At 37.4% G+C, this 22,458-nt stretch overlaps 1 protein-coding gene across 11 annotated transcripts in view; it reads left to right on the forward strand.

Moving 5' to 3' along the window:
* Positions 1 to 22,458, forward strand: part of MAP2K5 (mitogen-activated protein kinase kinase 5) — a 261,524-nt gene that overhangs the window by 79,372 nt on the left and 159,694 nt on the right. For all 11 annotated transcript variants that reach the window (XM_032244603.1, XM_032244610.1, XM_032244604.1 and 8 more), the window contains 3 exons: positions 3,740 to 3,779; positions 17,429 to 17,497; positions 17,587 to 17,668. In XM_032244603.1, coding sequence (XP_032100494.1) covers positions 3,740 to 3,779; positions 17,429 to 17,497; positions 17,587 to 17,668 — 191 coding nt within the window. The remainder of the gene's footprint in view (positions 1 to 3,739; positions 3,780 to 17,428; positions 17,498 to 17,586; positions 17,669 to 22,458) is intronic.

Genomic DNA, 22,458 nt, shown 5'->3' on the forward strand with positions numbered 1-22,458 from the left:
TCATACCACTGCATACCAGCCTGGGTGACAGAATGAGGCTCCATCTAAGAAAAAAAAAAGTGAAGGGAGAATGTGCTGTTTTATGTAGGAAAGCCAAAGAAACAGTACAAGACCTGAAGGAAGCAATGGAGCAAGCCAGGTATATATTAAGAGAAAGTGGCCCAGACCTTAGGAGTAGGTGCAAAGGACCTGAGGCAGGAGCATGTTTGGTGGAACAGAATTGAGTATGGTGTATAAGGGAGACTGGCAGAAGCAGAGATTAGTGAGGTAACCAGGGGCTAGATGATGAAATTTTTGCAAAGACTTGATTCTGCAGTTAGAAATTTACCCATGAAATGGAGATGAGTATAATAACTTCCACTCATAAGATTATGAAGTTAATGAATTAAATGGATGTGGATTTTTTTTTTTTGTAAAGCACTATCCAAGTGTAGCAGTAATTTGTCAAATATTTCATCCAGAAGTAGTAATTTGTCAAACATTTATGAAGGAGCACCCGCCATAGGCCAGGACATGTGCTAAGCATAAAGAATACAAAGATGATTAAAACATGGCAGTGCTCACTGCGCAGTATGGGGGACAGGCACATAAATTCTTTTCTGTAGTGTGCTAATGGCAGTAATAGAGCACATATTGTTTGAAGAGTAGAAGTACCATCGAAGTTTAACTTTGTAGCATTTATAAGATAGCTTATTAAAAGGACGCATATAAATATTTTTAGGGTAGCTTATGTTCTCCTGTTAACCCAAGGAGAATGAAAACTTGGCCTTCTCATGATTGTTTAGTGATGTTTCTGCTGAGATGAATACCTGAGTGGCATGCTTACCACACCCATCTGTAGTGTGAATAAACTTACAGTGGTAAGCAAGACATAAATATGGTAAGAAATCTAGAATTTGGAACGTGGTGTATCCATAGCATTTCAGATGACTTTTAATTCTTTGTCTCCAAAGTTGGTTCAACATGAAGTAATACTACTCATTAGTTTTTCTTAATAAATGATATATTGCAAACTTCTGCCATTTCTTTGTTGTTAAAGCTTTATTAGAGGCTTGATAGCCTGACTGGCATGTAGACACTACTGCTCTTTCAGTCTGTTTTGGCAGCTTTCATTCTTCAATCACTCAGCTAGTCTGAAAACTTCCTACCTTCCTAACATTTCATTTGTACTTACAAGTCCTATCCATAATATTATCTTATTGGATCCTCTCAACTCTGTAAGGTAGAGACTGCTTTCGCTATTCCAGACTAGAGACAACTGAGACTTGGTGAGGTTTACTGACAGTCAGGTTCACGTGGTTAAGAAGCGGCAGAGCTGGGATTCGAGCTGTCAGTGACTTCAGAGCCGACCCCCTTTGCCCTTCTGCCTCCCAGGATAGATTGGCAGTGATTGCAGAATGCTTCCTTGCCTGGAGCAATTTGGATATAATGGTCTTTAGCCTGATTGAAATAGGTCAGTACCTTTGTAAGTTTTGAATTATGTGTTTCCCTGCCCTGGAATATAGGTAAAGAAATTAAACATCACCATCTAGTTCCTTTAGGTCCGGACTAAAATACACATACTGTGTCGTGGTTCCAGTCTTGGCTTTGCCCACTGACTGTGTGAGCTTGGGTAAGTTCTTTAACCTGGCTTTGGGGTGCTTCTGCTATAAAAGAAGGGGACTGGATTAAATAATTTTCTCTATTTTCTACCAGCTCAATAAATTATCTGATTCTATTCTCTACCAAGATTAAAGATTAAGATCAACTTCTTTGGTCATCTAGAAGCTATTGTTCCAAATGAAATAAGAAAGTATGGATAGTAAGTAAACGTACACCAGGCTAGTAGTTTTTGCCATCCTAAAGCGTATGTGTTGTGTGCCCAATCTTAAGGGCTGGGGCTGTTCCCAGAAGGCCTGTGCTGGTCACAAACAAAATGGAACACTCAAAAACTAAGCACTAAAAATATCTCATAAAAATGCTTCCTCCATGCACTCACTGGAACAGGTAATTACTGTGGCAACAACAAACTAATTTGAAGTGATAGCTGTTAATTAAAACATTGCAGAGGTGTATAGTTTGTCTTTTGGTGTAACCAGAGCCTCCATTCAAACTTCATTAATCACTTTACAGTTAATGTGTTGAGGGAGGTCAAGACAATTGAGATGCAGTATCTGTTGAAAGTAAACAAATTCCTTTTCTCTAAGTAAATACCACTTGCAAAGTTAAGGGACACACTCGACTCATGGCTGGCATTGCCTTTGTCATCCACTTCTCCTTGATGATTAAATGTTAAATTGGTACTGTCACTGCACTGTAAACCAAACCACATAGCATCTTTATTGCTCGAAATCGAACCCAAACTTCCACGGATGAATTAGCGTGCGTCATAATTAAATTATCAAGCGTCCCCTTTTAATTCAGTTGGAAATAGGAGACCTTTCTTTTAGAAAAGAGATCGGCTTTCTTGACAAGCTAATTAAGTTGCCAAACTGTCCAGCATGGTATGTATATTAGACTATCTGCTAATCATTTTCTTATCGCTGCTGTTTGTCTCAAACGCCCAGGTGTTGCTTATTCAAAGTACCAACACTGATCTTTTTACAACTTTTGAATCCTTGTATATACATTTAATTATTTGTCTTTATATTTCAGTTCTTGGTTAGTAAATCTAATATATAATATTTTTTAAAGTTGGAGTTGGAAGAATCTGTGATGTGGAAGGGGAAAAATAATATATCACAAAATCTTACGTATTCTATTACCTGTATTTACACGGAATAAACTTACTAATTTCCTTTATTTTTATTTTTATTTTATTTATTTATTTTTTTTGAGACGGAGTTTCACTCATGTTACCCAGGCTGGAGCGCAATGTCGTGATCTCGGCTCACCACAACCTCCTCCTCCTGGGTTCAGGCAATTCTCCTGCCTCAGCCTCCTGAGTAGCTGGGATTACAGGCACGCGCCACCATGCCCAGCTAATTTTTTGTATTTTTAGTAGAGACGGGGTTTCGCCATGTTGACCAGGATGGTCTCGATCTCTTGACCTCGTGATCCACCCGCCTCGGCCTCCCAAAGTGCTGGGATTACAGGCGTGAGCCACCGCGCCCGGCCCGAGCCCCTGTCTTAATCAGTCAGTCACTCAGCAAGATAAGCAAACACAAAAGGTCTTGATGAATAATAATGATATTTTATTTCTGTAAACCTTGTTCTCATTCTTTTTCATAAATGAATAAATTCATATTTCTTGATTTAAGTTATATCTGTTACTTTGAGTTTGTTTTGATGAACTGTTAGGATATAGTTTATCTGCAAAAAAAAATTGAAAAAGAGAAAAAAGCAAAATGGCTGTAAATACTGCTTAACATAGAGCTATAGAGAACCCACACACACAGTGATAGTCATAAGGGTTCTGGAGCCAGAAGACCTAGGTTTGAGGTCTCATTCTGCCAGTGGTTACTTTGTGCCATTGGGCAAACTGTTTAGCTTCCCTGTGCTTCAGAATTCTCATCTATAAAAGGGGGATAATAATATATCAGCATCACCTCAGAGAGTTATTTTAAGGTAATGTATAGTAAATCACTTTGTAAACCATTAAACTCCATATAAATGTAAATTACTAATGTTGTTAGTGTTCTTTGAAAGTACCATGTATCCCATTGCTGCAGAAATGTTTGGATTTACGTTTATGTCCTTAACCATTTTGTAGATTGTTTAGTGATCCCAAGTGATTTTGTTTTTTTTTTTCTTCCCATAGAGCATATCATGTCCCAAGTGGCAAAATATTAGCTGTAAAGGTAAGCACTGGATACATTTTATGAGATTCTTAATGTTCACCTCTTTCCTTTCTCCTGTTAGCTTGAGTCACAGATATTGTCAAAGAGGTGATGAAATGGTTTAAGGTTTAGATGGTAGATAGAGAAAGCTGTGGCCCTCTGGTACCTGAAGATCTTTTAAGTAAGCCTTAAAATAGTCAATTGTAAGCTCCGTGTATTGTGATTCTTCTTGGCAAGAGGAGAAAACTTCTGTGTCACCTGCTAAGTGGCGTTACCTTCTTCCTTGTCATGCAGCTCAAAACCTTATTAGTAATCCTTTTTCTTCTATAAATGTGCCACATCCTGTGAATTGCTATATCCTGTTAGAAAGTTTCCCTGAAATATATTCATTTGCTACTTTCTTTTTATTCTCATTTCTATTGATTCATCTCCAGGATGCCTTTTTAGCTATCTACAGTGAGAAATTGGTCTCTCTAACAATTGTGTAGTATATATTTCTGCATCTTTTTTCTCATTTAGGAAGCTAAGAATCAAAGCAATTACATTGCAATTACTTATGCCTTTTAGTAAGTTGAAACCAAAACTAAGGCTTAGATCCTGACTGCTAGTGAAATCCAGAGTTGTTCTTCTATATCACATCTAGTATAGCACCTAGAATGTGTTATGTGACATTGTCAAGTCCAGTTTTAATCAGTTAAATAGCTTGTGAGGAGGTACAACAGAACTTCCTTTGAGATGTTTTCTTTGACAGTTCAGCCATGTAAAGTCTGTAGAATTGTAGAACTGGAAGCGACCTTGGAAATCATTGGTTACAGCCCCCACATTTTACAGAGGCACTCAGCTCACTGACAGCAGCTCACTCATACCACTTTGGCGCTCACTGAGTGCGGCTCTGATGTACCACCTTGGCATTGGATTAATTTTTCTGTACCTCCTGAGCTCCCTTTTCAATAAGAGAATACTTCCATTAACTTGAGCACTATTTTCGCATCCATTGAGTTATTTTTTGTTCCTTTTATGTCAAAAGTCTTAAATTGTTGTTGATGATATATTTAGATAGTCAACTCTAGGTTATTTACTCCAGGATAGGGAAACACTGTTATAAATCATCCAGAAACCTATCATTATTTGGCCTTGCCAAGTACATTATACATTTTTTATAATTTCATGTATTTTGAATTATGTTTATGTAGACTAATATTAAAATTCTTGTGCATGAGTTGGATGTGGCAAGGGGCCAACAGCCTTATCTGGAAAGGGTTAAAAGCAATTTTAAAGAAAGGATATATTTACAAAATAGCTGTTAAAGTAGAGACTGTCAGTAAATGAAAATAGTTGGGATTTACAAATATGCGGTTCACTAGACCTGACCATTGAACTGGGCTTTACAGCAAGAACTGTACTGTATTCACTTTGTATCTCTAGATTTCATAAAGTCACATAGAAGATGTTCACACTGAGTTGAATGAATGCATGATTTAAGAGCAGATATGATTATTGTGATTAAACTTTTGTGTAGCCCTGAGCTTGTTGGTAGTTCAGGCAGAAACCATGTAACTTATATAATAGTCATCATCTAAGAAAAAGAAAATTACCATTTCTTCAAAATAGGCAGAATTTTTAATTCTTAGAAGTGTGTTAGTTTCTAAATATTTGGAGATTTTCCAGATATCTTTCTGTTACTGATTTCTAATTTAATTCCATTGTGGTTACAGAACACCCTTCCTATAATTTGAATTACTTTAAATTTGTTGAGACTTATTTTATGGCTCAGAATATGACCTATTTTGCTAAATAATACTTGTACACATGAAAAGAATATATAACCTGCTTGTGCCTGTAATCCCTGCACTTTGGGAAGCTGAGGTAGGTGGATGGCTTGAGCTCAGGAGGATGAGATTAGCCTGGGCAACATGGCAAACCCCTTCTCTACAAAAAATACACACACAAAACTTAACTGGATATGGTGGTGTGTGCCTGTAGTCTCAGCTACTTAGGAGGCTAAGAGGGGATTGCTACAGCTGAGGAAGTTGAGACTGCAGTGAGCTGTGATTGCACCGCTGCAGCCTATTCGGGTGGCAGAGTAAGACCTCATCTCAAAAAAAAAATTAAAAAAAAAAAAAAACATATATATATATATATATATATATGTATAAAGTCCACTGTATAGGGTATTGTAATAATGCCAATTAGATCAAGTTGGCTGATAGTGTTATTCAAATCGTCTATATCTTTACTGATTTTTATCTAGCTGTTCTATCAGTTTTTTAAAGAGGGGTGTTGAAATACTCAACAGTAATTGTGGCCTACACTTCTGTTATTTTTTACTTAATGTTTTTTGAAGATATTCTTAGATGTATTTATGGTTGTTATGTTCTGTTGATGAATTGGCCTCATTGCCATTCTGAAGTAAACTTCTTTGTCTGTGATCATTTTCTTTGCTCTAAAATTTATAGTCTGATATTAAATTATAGACTTTATTTTGATTACTGTTAGCATAATATCTTTTTTTTTTTTAACTTTTAACCTATTGTGTCATTATTTTTGAAATGTATTTCATGTAGGCAGCATATAGTTGGGTCTTGTTTTTAAATTCAGTTGGATGATCTCTGCTTTTTAAGTGGGGTATCGAAACTATTTACATTTCATGTGATTATTGATATGGTTGGATTCAAATCTATCATTTTGCTCTTTGTTTTATATTTGTCCTGCCCGTCTGCCCCCTTTTTTAAGTGATTGCTTTAGAATTCATAGTAAACATTTTCAACTTCACCTAGTCTCCCTATGTAAATAGTATTGAACCACTTTATAGTCTAGAAGTCTTACAATGGTATATTTTCATTTCTCTCATCCCAGCCTTTGTTTTATTATCATGTATTTTACAACCTCGTATGCTATAAACCCCGGAATACATTGTCAGTGTTTTTGCTTTTGATATTTATCTTTTAAAGACATTTAAAAAGTAAGAAAAATAGTGTTTTATTTTTATTCATGTATTTACCAATTCCAGCTCTCTTCATTCCTTTGTGTGGTTCAGATTTCCATCTGGTATTGTTTTCCTTCTGTCTGAATGACTTCTTCCTTTACATTTCATATAGTGTAGGTCTTTTGGTGTTGAATTCTTTCAGCTTTTGTATGTCTAAAAATGTGTATTTCACTTTCATTTTTGGAAGGTATTTTATTTTTTGCTGGATGTAGAATTCTAGGTTGACTGCTGTTTTCTTTCAATATTTTAAAGATTTTGTTTCACTGTTTTCATTCTTTCTACTGAGAAATTTACTGTCGTTTTTAATCTTTATTCCTCTGTACATTAGAACTGGCTCCATTTCTGGCCGCTTTCAAGATATTTTCTTTATCACTAGTGTTAAGCAATTTAATTATGATGAGTGTTGATGTATTAATAATTTTCTTCATAATTCATGTGCTTGGGGTTTGTTGAGATTCTTTGGGTTTGGGAAGTTTTCATCTAATTTGGAAAAATTTGCCATTTTTCTTTAGATAGTTCTCCCTACCATTAGGAACTTGTTGTATATGTATTATGTCACTCGAAGTTGTCTTGTCACTTGAAGTTGTCTCAGTGAAATGATGCTCTGTTTTAGTCATTTTTCTGTGTTTCATTTTGTATAGTCTTTTCTGTGCATCTTCAAGTTCACTGACTTTTTTCTTTTGCATTTTCTAATTTGCTGTTAATCCCTCCCGGTGCATTGTTCCCATTTTAGGTACTACTTTTTATCCCTAGAGGTTTAGATGGCCTTTATTTACATCTTTAATGTCTCTACTTAACATCTTCAAAACTTGCTTTCTTTTTTTTTTTCATTTTTATAAATAAAGACGGGGTTTCACCATGTTGCCCAGGCTTGTGTCAAATTCCTTTGATGGTTAATGTTGTCAACTTGATTGGATTGAAGGATGCAAAGTATTGCTCCTGGGTGTGTCTGTGAAGGTGTTAACATTCACAGAAATTAACATTTGAGTTAATGTTAACATAGGAGGTTAACATTTAAGTCAGTGGACTGGGAGAGGCAGACTCATCTTCAGTCTGAGTGGGCGCCAGCTAATCAGCCACCAGCTCGGCTAGGATAAAAGCAGGCAGAAGTTTGAAGGACTTGACTTGCTGAGTCTTCTGGCCTTCAGCCTGCTTCCTTGCTGGTTGCTTCCTGCCCCTGAGCATCAGACTCCAAGTTCATCAGCTTTTGGACTCTTGGACTTACACCAGTGATTTGCCAGGTGGCTCTCAGGCCTTCAGCCACATGTTGGCTTCCCTACTTCTGAGGTTTTGAGACTTGGACTGGCTTCCTTGCTCCTCAGCTTGCAGATGGCCTATTGTGGGACTTCACCTTGTGATCCTGTGAGTCAATACTCCTTAATAAATCCCCTTCTTATATACATCTATCTTATTAGCTCCGTCTCTCTAGAGAACCCTGACTAGTGCAGAAATGGTATTTAGTGACTTTTAAATAATTTGATCCCTTCAAGGCTTGCTTTTACGTTTTATCAGATAGTACCAGCTCAGTGGTTGAACTAATTTTCCCCCTGCAACTGAAGTAGTAATCTTGAGTACTGTAACTGTTGCGTTGAGAATTGCAAGGTTTTCCACACTGACCGGTGGGAATACCCAGTATTAATGCCCAGTATTAATCTGGAGATTGTTCCTTCTGAGCCTTTCTGGTGGTTTTCTCCCTGGCCTCAGGTGATTTCCTGACATCTATATGCAGATGATTCATTACTCAGCTGTAGAGTCCAGGACCCCCTTGGCAGATCTCTGGAGCTCTGGAGCTCTCTCTCAGGTCCTCTGACGGCTCTGTGCCCTCTGCTCCTCTAGCTTCGTTCTCCTCCTCAGAATCTTAGTTTTGTTTTCTCACCTTAGGGAGGTGGCTTATCTCTGCCTGGGTTCTCTTCCCTGCGCTGGGGCCTGGAAACTTACTCTCGTCAACAAGCTGGGCAATCTTAGGGCTCATCTTATTTCTTTTCCATCTTTCAGGGATCACTGCCCCATTGTGGCTAATGTCCAATGCCTGGAAGCCTGTTGATATGTGTGTGTGTGTGTGTGTGTGTGTGTGTGTGTGTGTGTGTGTGTGTTAGTACCCCTTCCTTTTTTTTAATTTAACTTTTGAGTTCTGGGGTACATGTGCAAGTTTGCTATGTAAGTGTACTTGTGTCAGGGGCGTTTGTTGTACAGATTATTTTGTCACCCAGGTATTAAGCCTAGTACCTATTAGTTATTTTTCCTGGTCCCCTCCCCGCCTCACCCTCTACCCTCTGATAGGCCCCAGTGTGTGGTGTTCCCTGTGTGTCCATGTGTTCTCATAATTTAGCTCCCACTTGTAAGTGAGAACATGCAGTATTTGGTTTCCCGTTCTTGGGTTAGTTTGGTAAAGATAATGACCTCCAGCTCCGTCCATGTTCCTGCAAAGGACATGATCTCATTGTTTTTTATGACTACATAGTATTCCATGGTGTATGTGTACCACATTTTCTTTATCAAGTCTACCAGTGATGGGCGTTTAGGTTGATTCCATGTCTTTGCTATTGTGAACAGTGCTGCAATGACCATATGCATGCATGTGTCTTTATACTAGAATGCTTTATATTCCTTTGGGTATATACCCAGTAATGGGATTGCTGGTCAAATGGTATTTCTGTTTTTAGGCCTTTGAGGAATCACTGCACTGTCTTCCACAATGGTTGAATTAATTTACACTCCCACTAACAGTGTTGTATGAACATTCTTTTTCTCCACAACCTTGCCAGCATCTGTTATTTTTTTACTTTTTTATTTTTTTGAGTTGGAGTCTCATTCTTGTCACCTGGGTTGTAGTATAGTGGCACAATCTTGGCTCACTGCTACCTCCGCCTTCCGGGTTCAAGCAATTCTCCTGCCTCAACCTCCCGAGTAGCTGGGATTACACGCACCTGCCACCATGCCTGGCTAATTTTTGTATTTTTAGTAGAGATGGAGTTTTACCATGTTGGCCAGGCTGGCCTCGAACTCCTGGCCTCAGGTGATCTGCTTGCCTCAGCCTCCTAAAGTGCTGAGATTACAGTAGGCATGAGCCACTGCACCCGGCCCATTTTTTGACTTTTTAGTAATAGCCATTCTGACTGGTGTGAGATGGTATCTCATTGTGGTTTTGATTTGCATTTCTCAAATGATCAGTGATGAGCATTTTTCCATAATTGTTGGCCTTGTGTCTATCTCCTTTTCAGAAGTGTCTGTTCATGTCCTTTGCCCACTTTTTAATGGGGTTATTTGTTTTTTTCTTATGAATTTGTATAGATCCCTTCTTTACACCCCTTTATTATAAAAATTAACTCAAGATGAATTAGACTTAAATGTAAAACCCAAAGTACAAAAACCCTGCAAGAGAACCTAGGAAATACCATTCTGGACGTAAGAATGGGATAAAGATTTCATGATGAAGACACCGAAAGCAATTTTTGCAACAAAGGCAAAAATTGGCAAATGGGATCTAATTAAACTAAAGAGCGGCACAGCAGAGGAAATTATCAACAGAGTGAACAGACAACCTACAGCATGGGAGAAAAATTTTGCAAACTATGCATCTGACAAAGGTCTAATATCCCTTTTCTTTCCTTACACCACTGTAATCCAGGGGCTTGGCTTTTTTCTTGTCAGATGTGTAGACCAGCTTTTGAATTGTTTTCAGTAAATAGAAGCTACCATTTATTGATGATTTGTACAATGCTAATCATTTTGCATACTATTTTTCGTTAATACAGCAACTTTTGTAACTCTTTTTGATTGCCATTTTACAAAAGCTGAGGCTCAGAGAAGTTAAATGACTTGCCTGAGGTCCCACAACTGATAAGTAGTGGGGCCAGGATTTAAGCCCAGACAGTCTTGTCCTAAGTGCGCGTTGACCCCTGCCAGTGCTGCTTGCTGCTCTCAGATTTGGCTTGGCAAGGATCGTCCTGGTTACATTTCTTTTCCTCTCAGAAGTCTTCAGAGGTGTCATGTCACTTCCCAAATAAAGACTTTAGAGGATGGAATTCAAGATCCTCCATGATATGTCATCAGTCTGCTTTTATAGCATTATCTTACATGTCTGAATCCTGTGTGTCTTTTAAGTTGAACTCATTGCCTTACCTGAGCTCAGGTACTTTCATACTTCAACACTTCGATGCACGTATTTCTGTCTAATTAGAATGTTCTCACCCGTATCTCCACCTATCAAAATCTTTAACACCCTTCAAGGATCAGCTCAAAAGCCTGCTCCTCCATTGAACTTTTCCAGATAAGCCCTGTCACATATGGTCTATTCCTCAGTCACTCATTTTCTTCTTTGAACCTCTCTAGAATTCCCTGTATATGTCTTTTAAGGGTGTTATCACCAACTGCCTTGTATTTTGCTATTAATATACCTGTACATTTCCCCCATTATATTGAAATCTCTTTGTAAGTGAGGAACAGATCTTACTTATCTTCTTGCCTTACTTTGTGATTCCTGCAGATCCTTGCATATTAGGGTATAGTACAAAGCATTACACATAATGAGTAAGTGTTCAACACATAATTTGTTGAATGACTGAATGAATAAATTTCTGTTCTTCTGTTTCTTCTTTAGCTCATTCATTCATCTTTTTTTTTTTTTTTTTTGAAAAGGAGTTTTGCCCTTGCCCAGGCTCACTGCAACCTCCACCTCCCTCCACCTCCCGGGTTCAAGCAGTTCTCCTGCTTCAGTCTCCTGAGTAGCTGGGATTATAGGCCCTTGCCCAAGCTCACCACAACCTCCACCTCCCGGGTTCAAGCAATTCTCCTGTCTTAGCCTCCTGAGTAGCTGGGATTACAGACATCTGCCACCACACTCAGCTAATTTTGTATTTTCAGTAGAGACAGGGTTTCTCCATGTTTGTCAGGGTGGTCTCAAACTCCCAACCTCAGGTGATCTGCCTGCCTCAGCCTCCCAAAGTGCTGGGATTACAAGCGTGAACCACTGCACCCAGCCTCATTCATCTTTTAAAGTAACATCTTAAAAGCAGTTTCAGTTCACATACAAAATATCTCATAGCATTCGTTGTATGGGCCATTGCTCTCATCCAGAATATTTCTTAGCTTTTTTATATTAAAGGGTGAAATGGAAGGTTAAGAGTTAGAAGCGTATTTGATCTTTTCCTGACCCTCTCCTGACTTTTGTGTGACTTCAAGCATGTCACTTGAACCTCCCAGTGACCTCAGCTGTGAAACAGGGCTGCCTGGTGTCACAGAGGGATTACGAAGAGCAGCAAATCACAGTCCTTGTCCAAACACAGAATCACCTGCGGGGTCTGACGCCTGCATGGAACGATGAAGGAAATTTAATTTTCCAAGTCAAGTGGTCTGTTGGACCCACACTTTGAATGCCTGTTGGCACAATTAGATGAGTCCTTGAAAATCTGTTACTTTTCCTACTCAAAATGTTTGTCATGTTATGCTTCTAAATATTATTTCTTAGGTAAAAAAAGTATAGTTTATGCTTCTAAATATTATTTTTTAGATAAAGTATATTCCCTTTTTAGACTTCTGAGGTAGGACTATATCACAAGATTTTTTTAAAAAAGTTGACTTTTGGGAAGATAAATGTACCTTGAATTTTTATTTTATACTATTGAATTTAGAAAATGTTCTGCCTCAAAGAGAGCGTTTTGAAAATGATGTTAATCACATTTTAAAGATAACTATTTCATAATGACCATATGTAATTCATGAAACGTGTTTCTACCTTTTTGTGTGTGTGTTTGGTGTAGGTAGTCAAGACAGTTGCATGTAAGTAGAGCAGAAAACAAAAATACTGTTAGCCATCTTGTAAACAGAATATTTTTATACCATTAATGTATTCTATAAAATCTTCCAAGTAGTAATGCTTGGAGGATTTAATAGATTTCCCACTACTGTTTGTTCTCTAAGTGGGAAAAATCCATCTAACAGGAAATTTCTTGGCATTGTATATTGCGTGTGCTGATTATCATTCTTTGACTGCTTTGGGTTTCTGCTGCTTTTAAACTAGCATTTAAATGGACCATTTGATTAATCATTTGTATACTGACTATAATCCTCCCAAATTTCCTTTCTGAGTTGTACATACTGTAAAAGACAATTATGTCGCCACAGATTAAATAAGTGAATTAAAACAGAATAGCGGCTTAATTTGACCTGTGATTTTGCTCTCCTTCCCTTTAGTGAAGTGTGTGCCACTCCAGCAAATAAATGAAGTCATCCATGACAGCTTGTGATGAATTGCCGTATTTATACTGTATATTTTAATAGCCTCACACTAATTTAAATTGAGCACAGAGTAAATTATAATTCAGTCACTTGACTGCTTATATTTAACTTGACAACTCATCCTTATTTGTCCTGGAGATGTAGTGGAGAGCAGTGGAAATGCACTAAGGTATTTCAGTTTCTCACTTAACCCTTTCTCAATGGAATGCTTCATATTCAGATTCTCTCCAGTTTACAACATTTAGCACTTCCTAAGGAGAAAATAAAAGACTCAGGGAGTCTGTACTTGCCTTGTACTTCAAAAAGAAAATTAGTCTTTGCCATGCTTTTCACCATTGCCTTCAAATAAGGAATTGGATTTGTTTATTTTTAGCAATTTTAAAGCTCACTCACAAGAATACCCAGGGGAAGGAGAATTAACCTTCCACCGAGAGTGCCAAGTCTCCCAGAAAATAGAGAGCATTTGAGTAGAGTTATTTTAAGGTGCATTTTACTTTCCCTCTCAAGTTCCCAGAAATTGCTTTATTGGGTTTTTTCATCATTTTGGAATCTCGTCTATTCTAGACTAAGGAAAATACCAACAAAGATCAAAATGAAATAGAATACTGTGGATTAGCTCTACAAATACAGTATTTCTTACTATATTTTAGGTATATTTACTTACTATATTTACTATACTTACTATATTTCAGCATTTTTATTTGGTGGTGTATGTTCTTGGTTTTAAATTCAGTTGTAGAAATCAAGCAATCTATTTATTTTGTCTAGAAACAGCTTCTTATAAAGAGGAATGTAGTTGTAACGACATTAGTTAAATCCCACACATCACTTACCAGGTTAGACCTTGTGTGGAGTGCTGGGGGAGATAGAGAAATGTACAAGACTCAGCCCTTGCCCTTGAGAGGCTTATAGTCACTCTATTCTTGAGGCTTCTGTTGGTAGGAGATGAGGAATGGATGCTCAAGGCAGAATGTATATATCGAGGGCCAGAGCTGGAGGTGAATTTTGGTGGATGGCTTTGAGGTGGGCTTCATGGAGGCAGTGGGGGCATTCAAGCTGGGTCTAAAAGGTAGAGCAGCTTTTTTCAAACAGTGACTGGAGTGGAGAGAGGAAGCACACCCCAAGTGGAGGAAACGGCAGGAGCAAAGACTGGAAGTAGGCAAAGCACAGGATATTTGTGTGTATACCAGGAAATGTCATCTGATTTCACATGAAGGGTAGGTTTGTGGTAGGAGTAGTGGGAAGAGCAGTTAGAATAAGTCGTCTGTATTGTGGAAGAATTCCTTGAATGTCATGCTGGAGTTTTAACTTTACTGTAGGCAATGGGAACACAATTAGGTTCTTGATCAAGGAAATGATATATTCACAGCTAGTAGGTTGGGGTTAATTCCAGGATGTTTGCTAGCAATGTGGAATCATGTCATTTCTGGGTTGGTGATGGCCTGGAGATGCAGTATATCTTAATACTCATATATCTTAGCACTGAATAAATGCCATTTTTCAAACCTTAAATAAGTGGTTCTTAACTTTACTTTGAGTTAGAAATTACCTGGGGTGCTTTTCAAAATAACAAAGATGTGGGCCCAACCCCAGGGATTCTCATTTCATTGGTTTGGGGTAAGGCCCCCACTTTGGAATTTTTTTTTTAAGTGCCCTCAGTGTTATTATGTGAGGCCAGGGTTGAGAACCACTGATTTAAGGTCAATAGTAACTTCATTCCTTTTAGCAGAGTTTTTTAGAGTGAGAGATTCCTGGTACTTGACATCGTAGTAGGAATAACTATAATATTTTATGGCATAGGATTGAACTGATGCTAGATGAATTAATTTTGTTAGTAAGTTTTATACAAAAATGTAAGTGAATATTGTTGGCAAATGACTATTGATCAGGAGAAGTGTTTAAATATTTCTGGGCAGTTTTGTATTACGTTTACAGTCTAGTTTACTGAGAGCTTTTATAAATATTCCTAAAGCAAACTCTGGATAGAAATTGCCTATGCCTTTTTTTTTTTTTCCACCTTCCCCTCCTGCAAATCAACGTCAGGACTATAAAATGTACTTTAGAATTGTCCCTTTCTTTCCTTGCTCTAGCAGCAGCTTACGATGCATAATAAATTTTTTTCTTTAGTACGATTTTTTATATATATATATATATTTTTTTTTCTCGTAATACAAAATGTAATTCAAAGTTGAATGGTATATAACTAAACTATCATAGTAATTCTAAAGGTTAAGTTTTTATCTAGAAATGTGTAGAGGCAGAAACTCTGCCATAAATCATAAAAATTGTTTTCCACCCATTTCATTCTCATCACTGCCTTTTTAAAGTAAAAAACAGGCCGGGCACGATGGCTCATGCTTATAATCCCAGCACTTTGGGAGTCTGAGGTGGGTGGATCACCTGAGGTCAGGAGTTTGAGACGAGGCTGGCCAACATGGTGAAACCCCATCTTTACTAAAAATACAAAAATCAGCTGGGTGTGGTGACACGTGCCTGTCATCCCAGCTACTCAGGAGGCAGGAAAATTGCTTGATCCCGGGAGGTGGAGGTTGCAATGAACCGAGATCTCGCCACTACACTCCAGCCTGGGCGACAGAGCAGAACTCTGCCTCAAAATAAACAAATAAATAAAGTAAAAAGTAATTACTCTTGAATTAGTTTCACTGATGTGCTTAGTAGAATTTGAACAGTATGGTCTTCTTTCTTAAAAAATAATGTATTTGAAATAAACTAGAACTTATTCTAGATAAGTTTATAAATATTTTATATTTGTGGGTTATAAATTACTATGGGTAATATCACTCAGTGATTGATATTTTAAATAAACCATGAAGTACTGAAAAGCCCATGAGACTGAGTCCAGAGGAGGGGGTCCTACCATTGCCAGGCTCTGTGGCTCCTGGGAAGGAAACCTGGTTTCTTCCTCAGTAAAAGAAGGGAGTTAGATGAAATAAGATTTTTTCAAGCTTTAACTTTCCATAACAGTATTAGCAAAGAACATTACCTGACTGGAAAAAAAAAAAGATAATATATTTTTAAAACTACTTATTTCTCTCATAACTAAAAACCCTATTTAAAATGTCATTTTTGACTGGACATGGTGGCTCACACTCGTAATGCCAGTACTTTGGGAGGCCAAGTCAGGCAGATCTCTTGAGGTCAGGAGTTAGACCAGCCTGGCCAACGTGTTGAAACCCCATCTCTACCAAAAATACAAAAATTAGCCGGGTTTGGTGGTGGGCTCCTGTAATCTCAGTTACTTAGGAGGCTGAGGCACGAGAATCACTTGAACCCAAGAGACAGAGGTTGCAGTGAGCTAAGATTGTGCCACTGCACTCCAGCCTGAGTGACAGAGCAAGACTGTTTCAAGAAAAAAAAAAAAAAAAAAAAAAAACGTAATGTTTTGGCCAGGTGTGGTGCTTCATGTCTGCAATCCCAGCCCTTTGGGAGGCCAAGATGGACAGATTGCTTGAGCTTACGAGTTCAAGACCAGCCTGAGCAACATGGTGAAACCCTCATCTCTACCAAAAATACAGTAAATTAGCTGGGCCTGGTGGCACACCTGTGGTCCCAGCTACTTGGATGGCTGAGGTGGGAGGTTTGCTTAAGCCTGGGAGGCAGAGGTGGCAGTGAGCCAAGATCACCCCACTGCACTCCAACCTGGGTGACAGCATGAGACTGTGTCTCTAAATAAATAAATAAAATGTCATTTTTATTCATCAGCCTCTTTGCTTATTGCCTAGTGTCTGATCACAAATCACAAGATAGTTCTTTTTTTAAGAGACAAGATTTCACTCTGTCATCCCTGTGGGAGTGTTGGGAGTATACTGGCGCAGCCATGGCTCACCTCAACCCCAAATTCCTGGGCTCAAGTGATCCTCCCACCTCAGCCTCCCAAGTTGGTTGGGACCACCTGATCACACCACACCCAGATAATTTTTTATTTTTTTTGTAGAGATGGGATCTTGCTATGGTGCTTAGGCTGGTTGTATACCCCTGGTTTTCAGGGACACTCCCACCTCAGCCTCCTTCCCAAAGTGCTGGGATTACAGGTGTGTGCCACTGCACCCAGCCAAGACAGTTCTTTCATATTGGCTTGAGGGTCATTTCCATGTTCCTCTTTTGAAAATAGCCAATGTGGCTAAAATAGGGTGCATAAATTAAGAGTGTTATAACTTAACTGACTTTTAAAGCCATTACTGCTGACCTTTGAGACCTGGGTTTTTTCTTTGGTCCCATCAATCACTTCTGTACCACCTCCGCCAGTACTAGAGGACAAAGGGTTAGACAGATGAGGATACGGTTTGTATTACTGGGAATTATAGTGGTAAGCAGAAGGAAGTGGAAAGAATAAACGAACTACCATTTTTTTAGTTCTTATATTTCATAGTGAGTATAGCTAATATGGTTAGAAGGTGAATAAATGTTAATACCTTTCTATATTTAGGTCATACTGCTAGATATTACACTGGAACTTCAGAAGCAAATCATGTCTGAATTGGAAATTCTTTATAAGGTAATTTTTTTCATAATTTTTATTTGTAAAGCATGCCTATGATATTGACTTGCAGGTTTATAACTACTTTTGCCTTATTTTTGTTACAGTGTGATTCATCATATATCATTGGATTTTATGGAGCATTTTTTGTAGAAAATAGGATTTCAATATGTACGGAATTCATGGATGGTGAGTTTTCCCTTTTATAATACTTTAAAAATGATTTTTAGAATATATAGTGCTTTAAAACCTGGTTTTGATATAAAGTAGAATTAAAAATAATTACCTTACTAATAATTACCTTATTTATACTCTAAGATTGTCTCAGTGTTAGGAGTTCCTGATGTTAAATATTTATAGCTGAACTATAGTTTCAAGAATTGAACTTCACTTTTATTGAAAATTTAAATAGAACAGATTAAATGCTAGTTTAATTGGTGGTTTGAGATTTGATTCTTCTGCACAATCTGTCTTTACTTGCAAAACAGATGTTCTGTTCTTTTAATGTTTCAGTAGCCAAAACAGATTTTCCTTTAAAGAAATCTATTAACCCAATGTCCTGTGTCTTTCAGAAAGAAATCGGTTCTTAATTGCAAGATAAGAAATTGTTTTTCAACACAGCTGTTTAACCAAGTTGTGTTTAGTTTTCTTTGGACTTTAGCCCTTTCCTTCCCTGTCTATTTTTTTATTTATTTATATTTTGGTAGTTCTTTTTTGACCTGAATATTATGGCAAAATACCGATTTCTGGGGACCTATCAATGATGTCATTATATTGTTTACCAATTTTAAATCTAAGCAGTCTTTAAATTTTAAATATTCAGTTTTCCATGGTATAGTCTATTAAAACACAACCTTAGAAAATATAGTTAGTTCCTTGTGGAGATTCTCAGTACATTACTAAAGCGATTAGTTTGTGCCCTGCAAGACTTTAATGAGTCAATATTGGTACCTTGATACTGTAATAAGGTGTATAATATGTTCTAAATTAGTTGTAGTAGAATATCAAGAATTAAAAATCTTACAGCCACGTAGGTAGTGTGAAAACGGTGGAGACTGACTGGAAAAAGTGGATTCATTGAGCCAATACATGTTACTGTGTTATAACTTTTATCCTTCTTTCTTTGAAGTCTTCAATTTTTCAGTTCTACTAAAGCATTTGTATTGTAACTGGGCACAGTGGTTCACACATGTAATCCCAACACTTTCAGAGACTAATGTGGGAATATTGCTTGAGCCCAGGAGTTTGAGACCAGCCTGGGCAATATAGTGAGACCTCATCTTTACAAAAACATTTTTAAAATATGGCTGGGTGCAGTGGCTCATGCCTGTAATCCTAGTACTTTGGGAGGCCGAGGCGGGCGGATCAGTTGAGGTCAGGAATTTAAGACCAGCCTGACCAACATGGTGAAAACTCATCTCTACTGAAAATACAAAAGTTAGCAGGGCGTGGTGGTGCATGCCTGTAATCCCAGCTATTTGGGAGGCTGAGACAAGAGAATTGTTTGAACCTGGGAGGTGGAGGTTGCAGTGAACTAAGATTGTGCGATTGCACTCCAGCCTGGGCGACAGAGTGAGATTCCACCTCAAAAAAAAAAATTAGCCGAGCATGGTGGTGTGTGCCTGTAGTCCCAGCTACTCTGGGGACTGAGGTGGAAGGATTGCTGTAGCCCAGGAGATTAAAGCTGTAGTGAGCTGTGATCGTGCCACTGCACTCCGACCTATGCGACAGACTGAGACCCTGTTTCAAAAAGCCAATTAAAAATTTTTAATTGAAGTATAACTCAGATACCATAAAATTCACCTTTTAGAAGTGTATAATTCAATGGTTTTTAATATACTCACAAGGTTGTGCAGTCATCTTTTGTATAATTCCAAAACATTTTTTACCACCCCCAGAAAAATACTTCCTACCTATTAGTACTCCCTCTCTACTTCCTCTTTCCTCTAGTCCCTGGCAACCACTGATCTACCTTCTGTCTCCATGGATTTACCTATTCTGGACATTCTGTGTGAATAGAATCTGATAATGCATGGCCTTTGTGTCTGGCTTCCTTAGCATAATGTTTTCAATGTTCATCTATATTGTAGCGCATATGAAAACTTCATTCCTTTTTATTGCTGAATAATATTGTATGGCTATAGCACATTTTGTTAATTCTTTCATTAGTCAATGGACATTTGAGATAGTTCTACTTTGTGCATAATTATGAATAATGCTACTCTGTATATTTGTGTACAGATTTTTGTATGGACATATGTTTTCAGTTCTTTTGGGTATATATGTAGGAGTAGAGTTGTTAGGTCATATGGTAGCTTTATGCTTAACTTTTTGCATTCTTACCAGCACTGTATAAGGGTTCCATTTTCTTCATATTTTTTGCCGTACTTGTCATTATGTGTCTTTTTAAAATCATAGCCTTGTAGTGTGACATGGTATCTCATTTTGGTTTTGATTTAGATTTCTCTAATGACTAATGATGTTGAGCATTTTTTCATGTGCTTATTGGCCATTTGTATATCTTCTTTTGAGAAATATGTTTTCAGATCCTTTGTCTATTTTTTAAATGAGTTACTGTGCTTTGATTGTTGAGTTGTAAGAGTTCTTTATGTATTCTTATACTTGGCTCTTATCAGCTACAGGATTTTCAAATATTTTGACTCTTTGGTTATCTTTTCACTTTTTTTTTTTTTTCCCTATTCATTTATTTATTTATTTAGAGATACAGTCTCATTTTGTTGCCCAGGGTGGTTTTGAATCCTTGGCTCAAATGATCCTCCCACCTCAGCCTCAAGTTTTATTGTTTTAGCTTTTATATTTAAGCCTTTGATTTATTTTCGAGTTAATTTATATATGATGTGAGATGGGGTCCAAATTTATTCTTTCACATATAAATATCCATTTGTTCCAGCATCATTTATTAAAAAGACTACTTTGCCATTGAATTTTCTGGTTATACCTGTTGAAAATTGACCATAAAATGTCTTTCTGTACTTTTAGATCAATGCAAATACATCCTGCATTGATCTATTTGTCCATCTTTGGACCAGCACCACATGTATTTGATTTCTTGTACCTGATAACTCTAGATATTATAGTTTTATAAGTTTTGAATCGAGAAGTGTAAGTGCTCCAACTGTTGTTTTTCAAGATTGTTTTGGCCATTTTGGATACCTAGCATTTTAATTTGAATTTTAGAATCAACTTGGCAATTTCTCCAAAAAATCCAGCTGGGATTTTGATAAGGATTGAATTGAATTTTTAGATCAACTTAGGGAGTATTGCTGTTGTAACATTATTTAGTCTTCCATTCCATGAACACAGATGTCTTTCAGCTTACTTAGGTCTTCTTTAATTGTTTCTCGATGATTTTTAAAAAATAATATTTAATGCATCAGTGGTAATTATTTGTTAAATTTATTTCTAAGTATTTTTAATGCTGTTTTTCTTAATTTCATTTTTGGATTGTTCATTGCCAGTGTATAGAACTTTAATTGATTTTTGTATATTGATCTTGTATTCTGCAACCTTGCTGAACTTGTTTACTAACTTTAATAGCTTTTTGTGGATTCCTTAGGGTTCTCAATATACAAGATAATGCCATCGCAAACAGAGGTAGTTTTACTGCTTTCTTTTCAATTCTGGATGCCTTTGACTTCTTTTTCTTGTTTGATTACCCTGGCTAGAATCTTCAGTACAATGTTGAATAGATTGATGAGAGCAGACATCCTTCTCTTGTTCCTGAGTTTAGAGGGAGAACTTTTCAGTCTTTCACCATTAAATATGTTAGCCATGGGTTTGGGGTAGTTGTCCTTTATTAGGTTGAGGAAATTCCCTTCTATTTCTAGTTTGTTGAATACTTTTTTTTTTTTAACCATGAGAGGGTATTACATTTTGTCAAATGCCTTTTCTGTCTATTGAAATAATCGTGTATTTGGTCTTTTATTCTATTAATATGTGATATACTATATTAATTGATTTTTGCAAAGTGAACCACTCTTGCAATGTTGGAATTATTCCACTTAGTGATGATGTGTAATTCTTTTTATATGTTCTGGGTTCAGTTTGCTAGCATTTTCTTGACAATTTTTGTATTCATATTTATGAGGGACATTGGTCTGTAGTTTTTTTGGTGTGTGTGATGTCAGTGTTGGCTTTGGTATCAGGATAATTCTGGCTTTATAGAATGAGCTCAGAAGTGTTACCTCCTCTTCTGTTTTTTGAAAGAGCTTATGAAGGAGTGATGTTAATTCATTTTTTAAAAATTTTTATGGGCCAGGTGTGGCTCACACCTGTAATCCCAGCACTTTGAGAGGCTGAGGCAGGAGAATCACTTGAGGTCAGGAGTTTGGGACCAGTCTGGCCAACATGGTGAAACCCCGTCTCTACTAAAAATAAAAAAAATTAGCCGCGCGTGGTAGCACATGCCTGTAATCCCAGCTACTTGGGAGGCTGTGGCAGGAGAATCGCTTGAACCTGGGAGGTGGAGGTTGCACTGAGCCAAGATTGTGCCACTGCACTCCTGCCTGGGTGACAGAGAGACTCCATCTCTAAATACACACACACACACACACACACACACACACAAAAGTTTTTATGGATACATAATATTGTACACATTTATGGAATACATGTATAATAATATTTGACAACAAGCATACAATATGTAGTAATCAACTCAGAGTAATGGAGAGATGCATGACCTCAAACATTTATCATTTCTTTGCGTTAGGAGCACCCCAATTCCACTCCTGTAGAATATTGTGTATTTTGAAATACACAATAAATTAATGTTAACTATGGTCACCCTGTTTTGGTACCAAACACTGAATCTTATTCTTTATATCTGACTGTATTTTTTACCCATTAACCAACCCCTCTTTGTCCTTCCTTCCTGACTACCTTTCCCAGCCTCTGGTAATCATCATTCTGATATGTCTCCATGATCATTTGTTTTTGGCTCCCACATATGAGTGAGA

This window comes from Sapajus apella, unplaced genomic scaffold (genome assembly GCF_009761245.1).
Source record: "Sapajus apella isolate SASKATOON/1434 unplaced genomic scaffold, GSC_monkey_1.0 scaffold55, whole genome shotgun sequence".
NCBI lineage: Eukaryota > Metazoa > Chordata > Mammalia > Primates > Cebidae > Sapajus > Sapajus apella.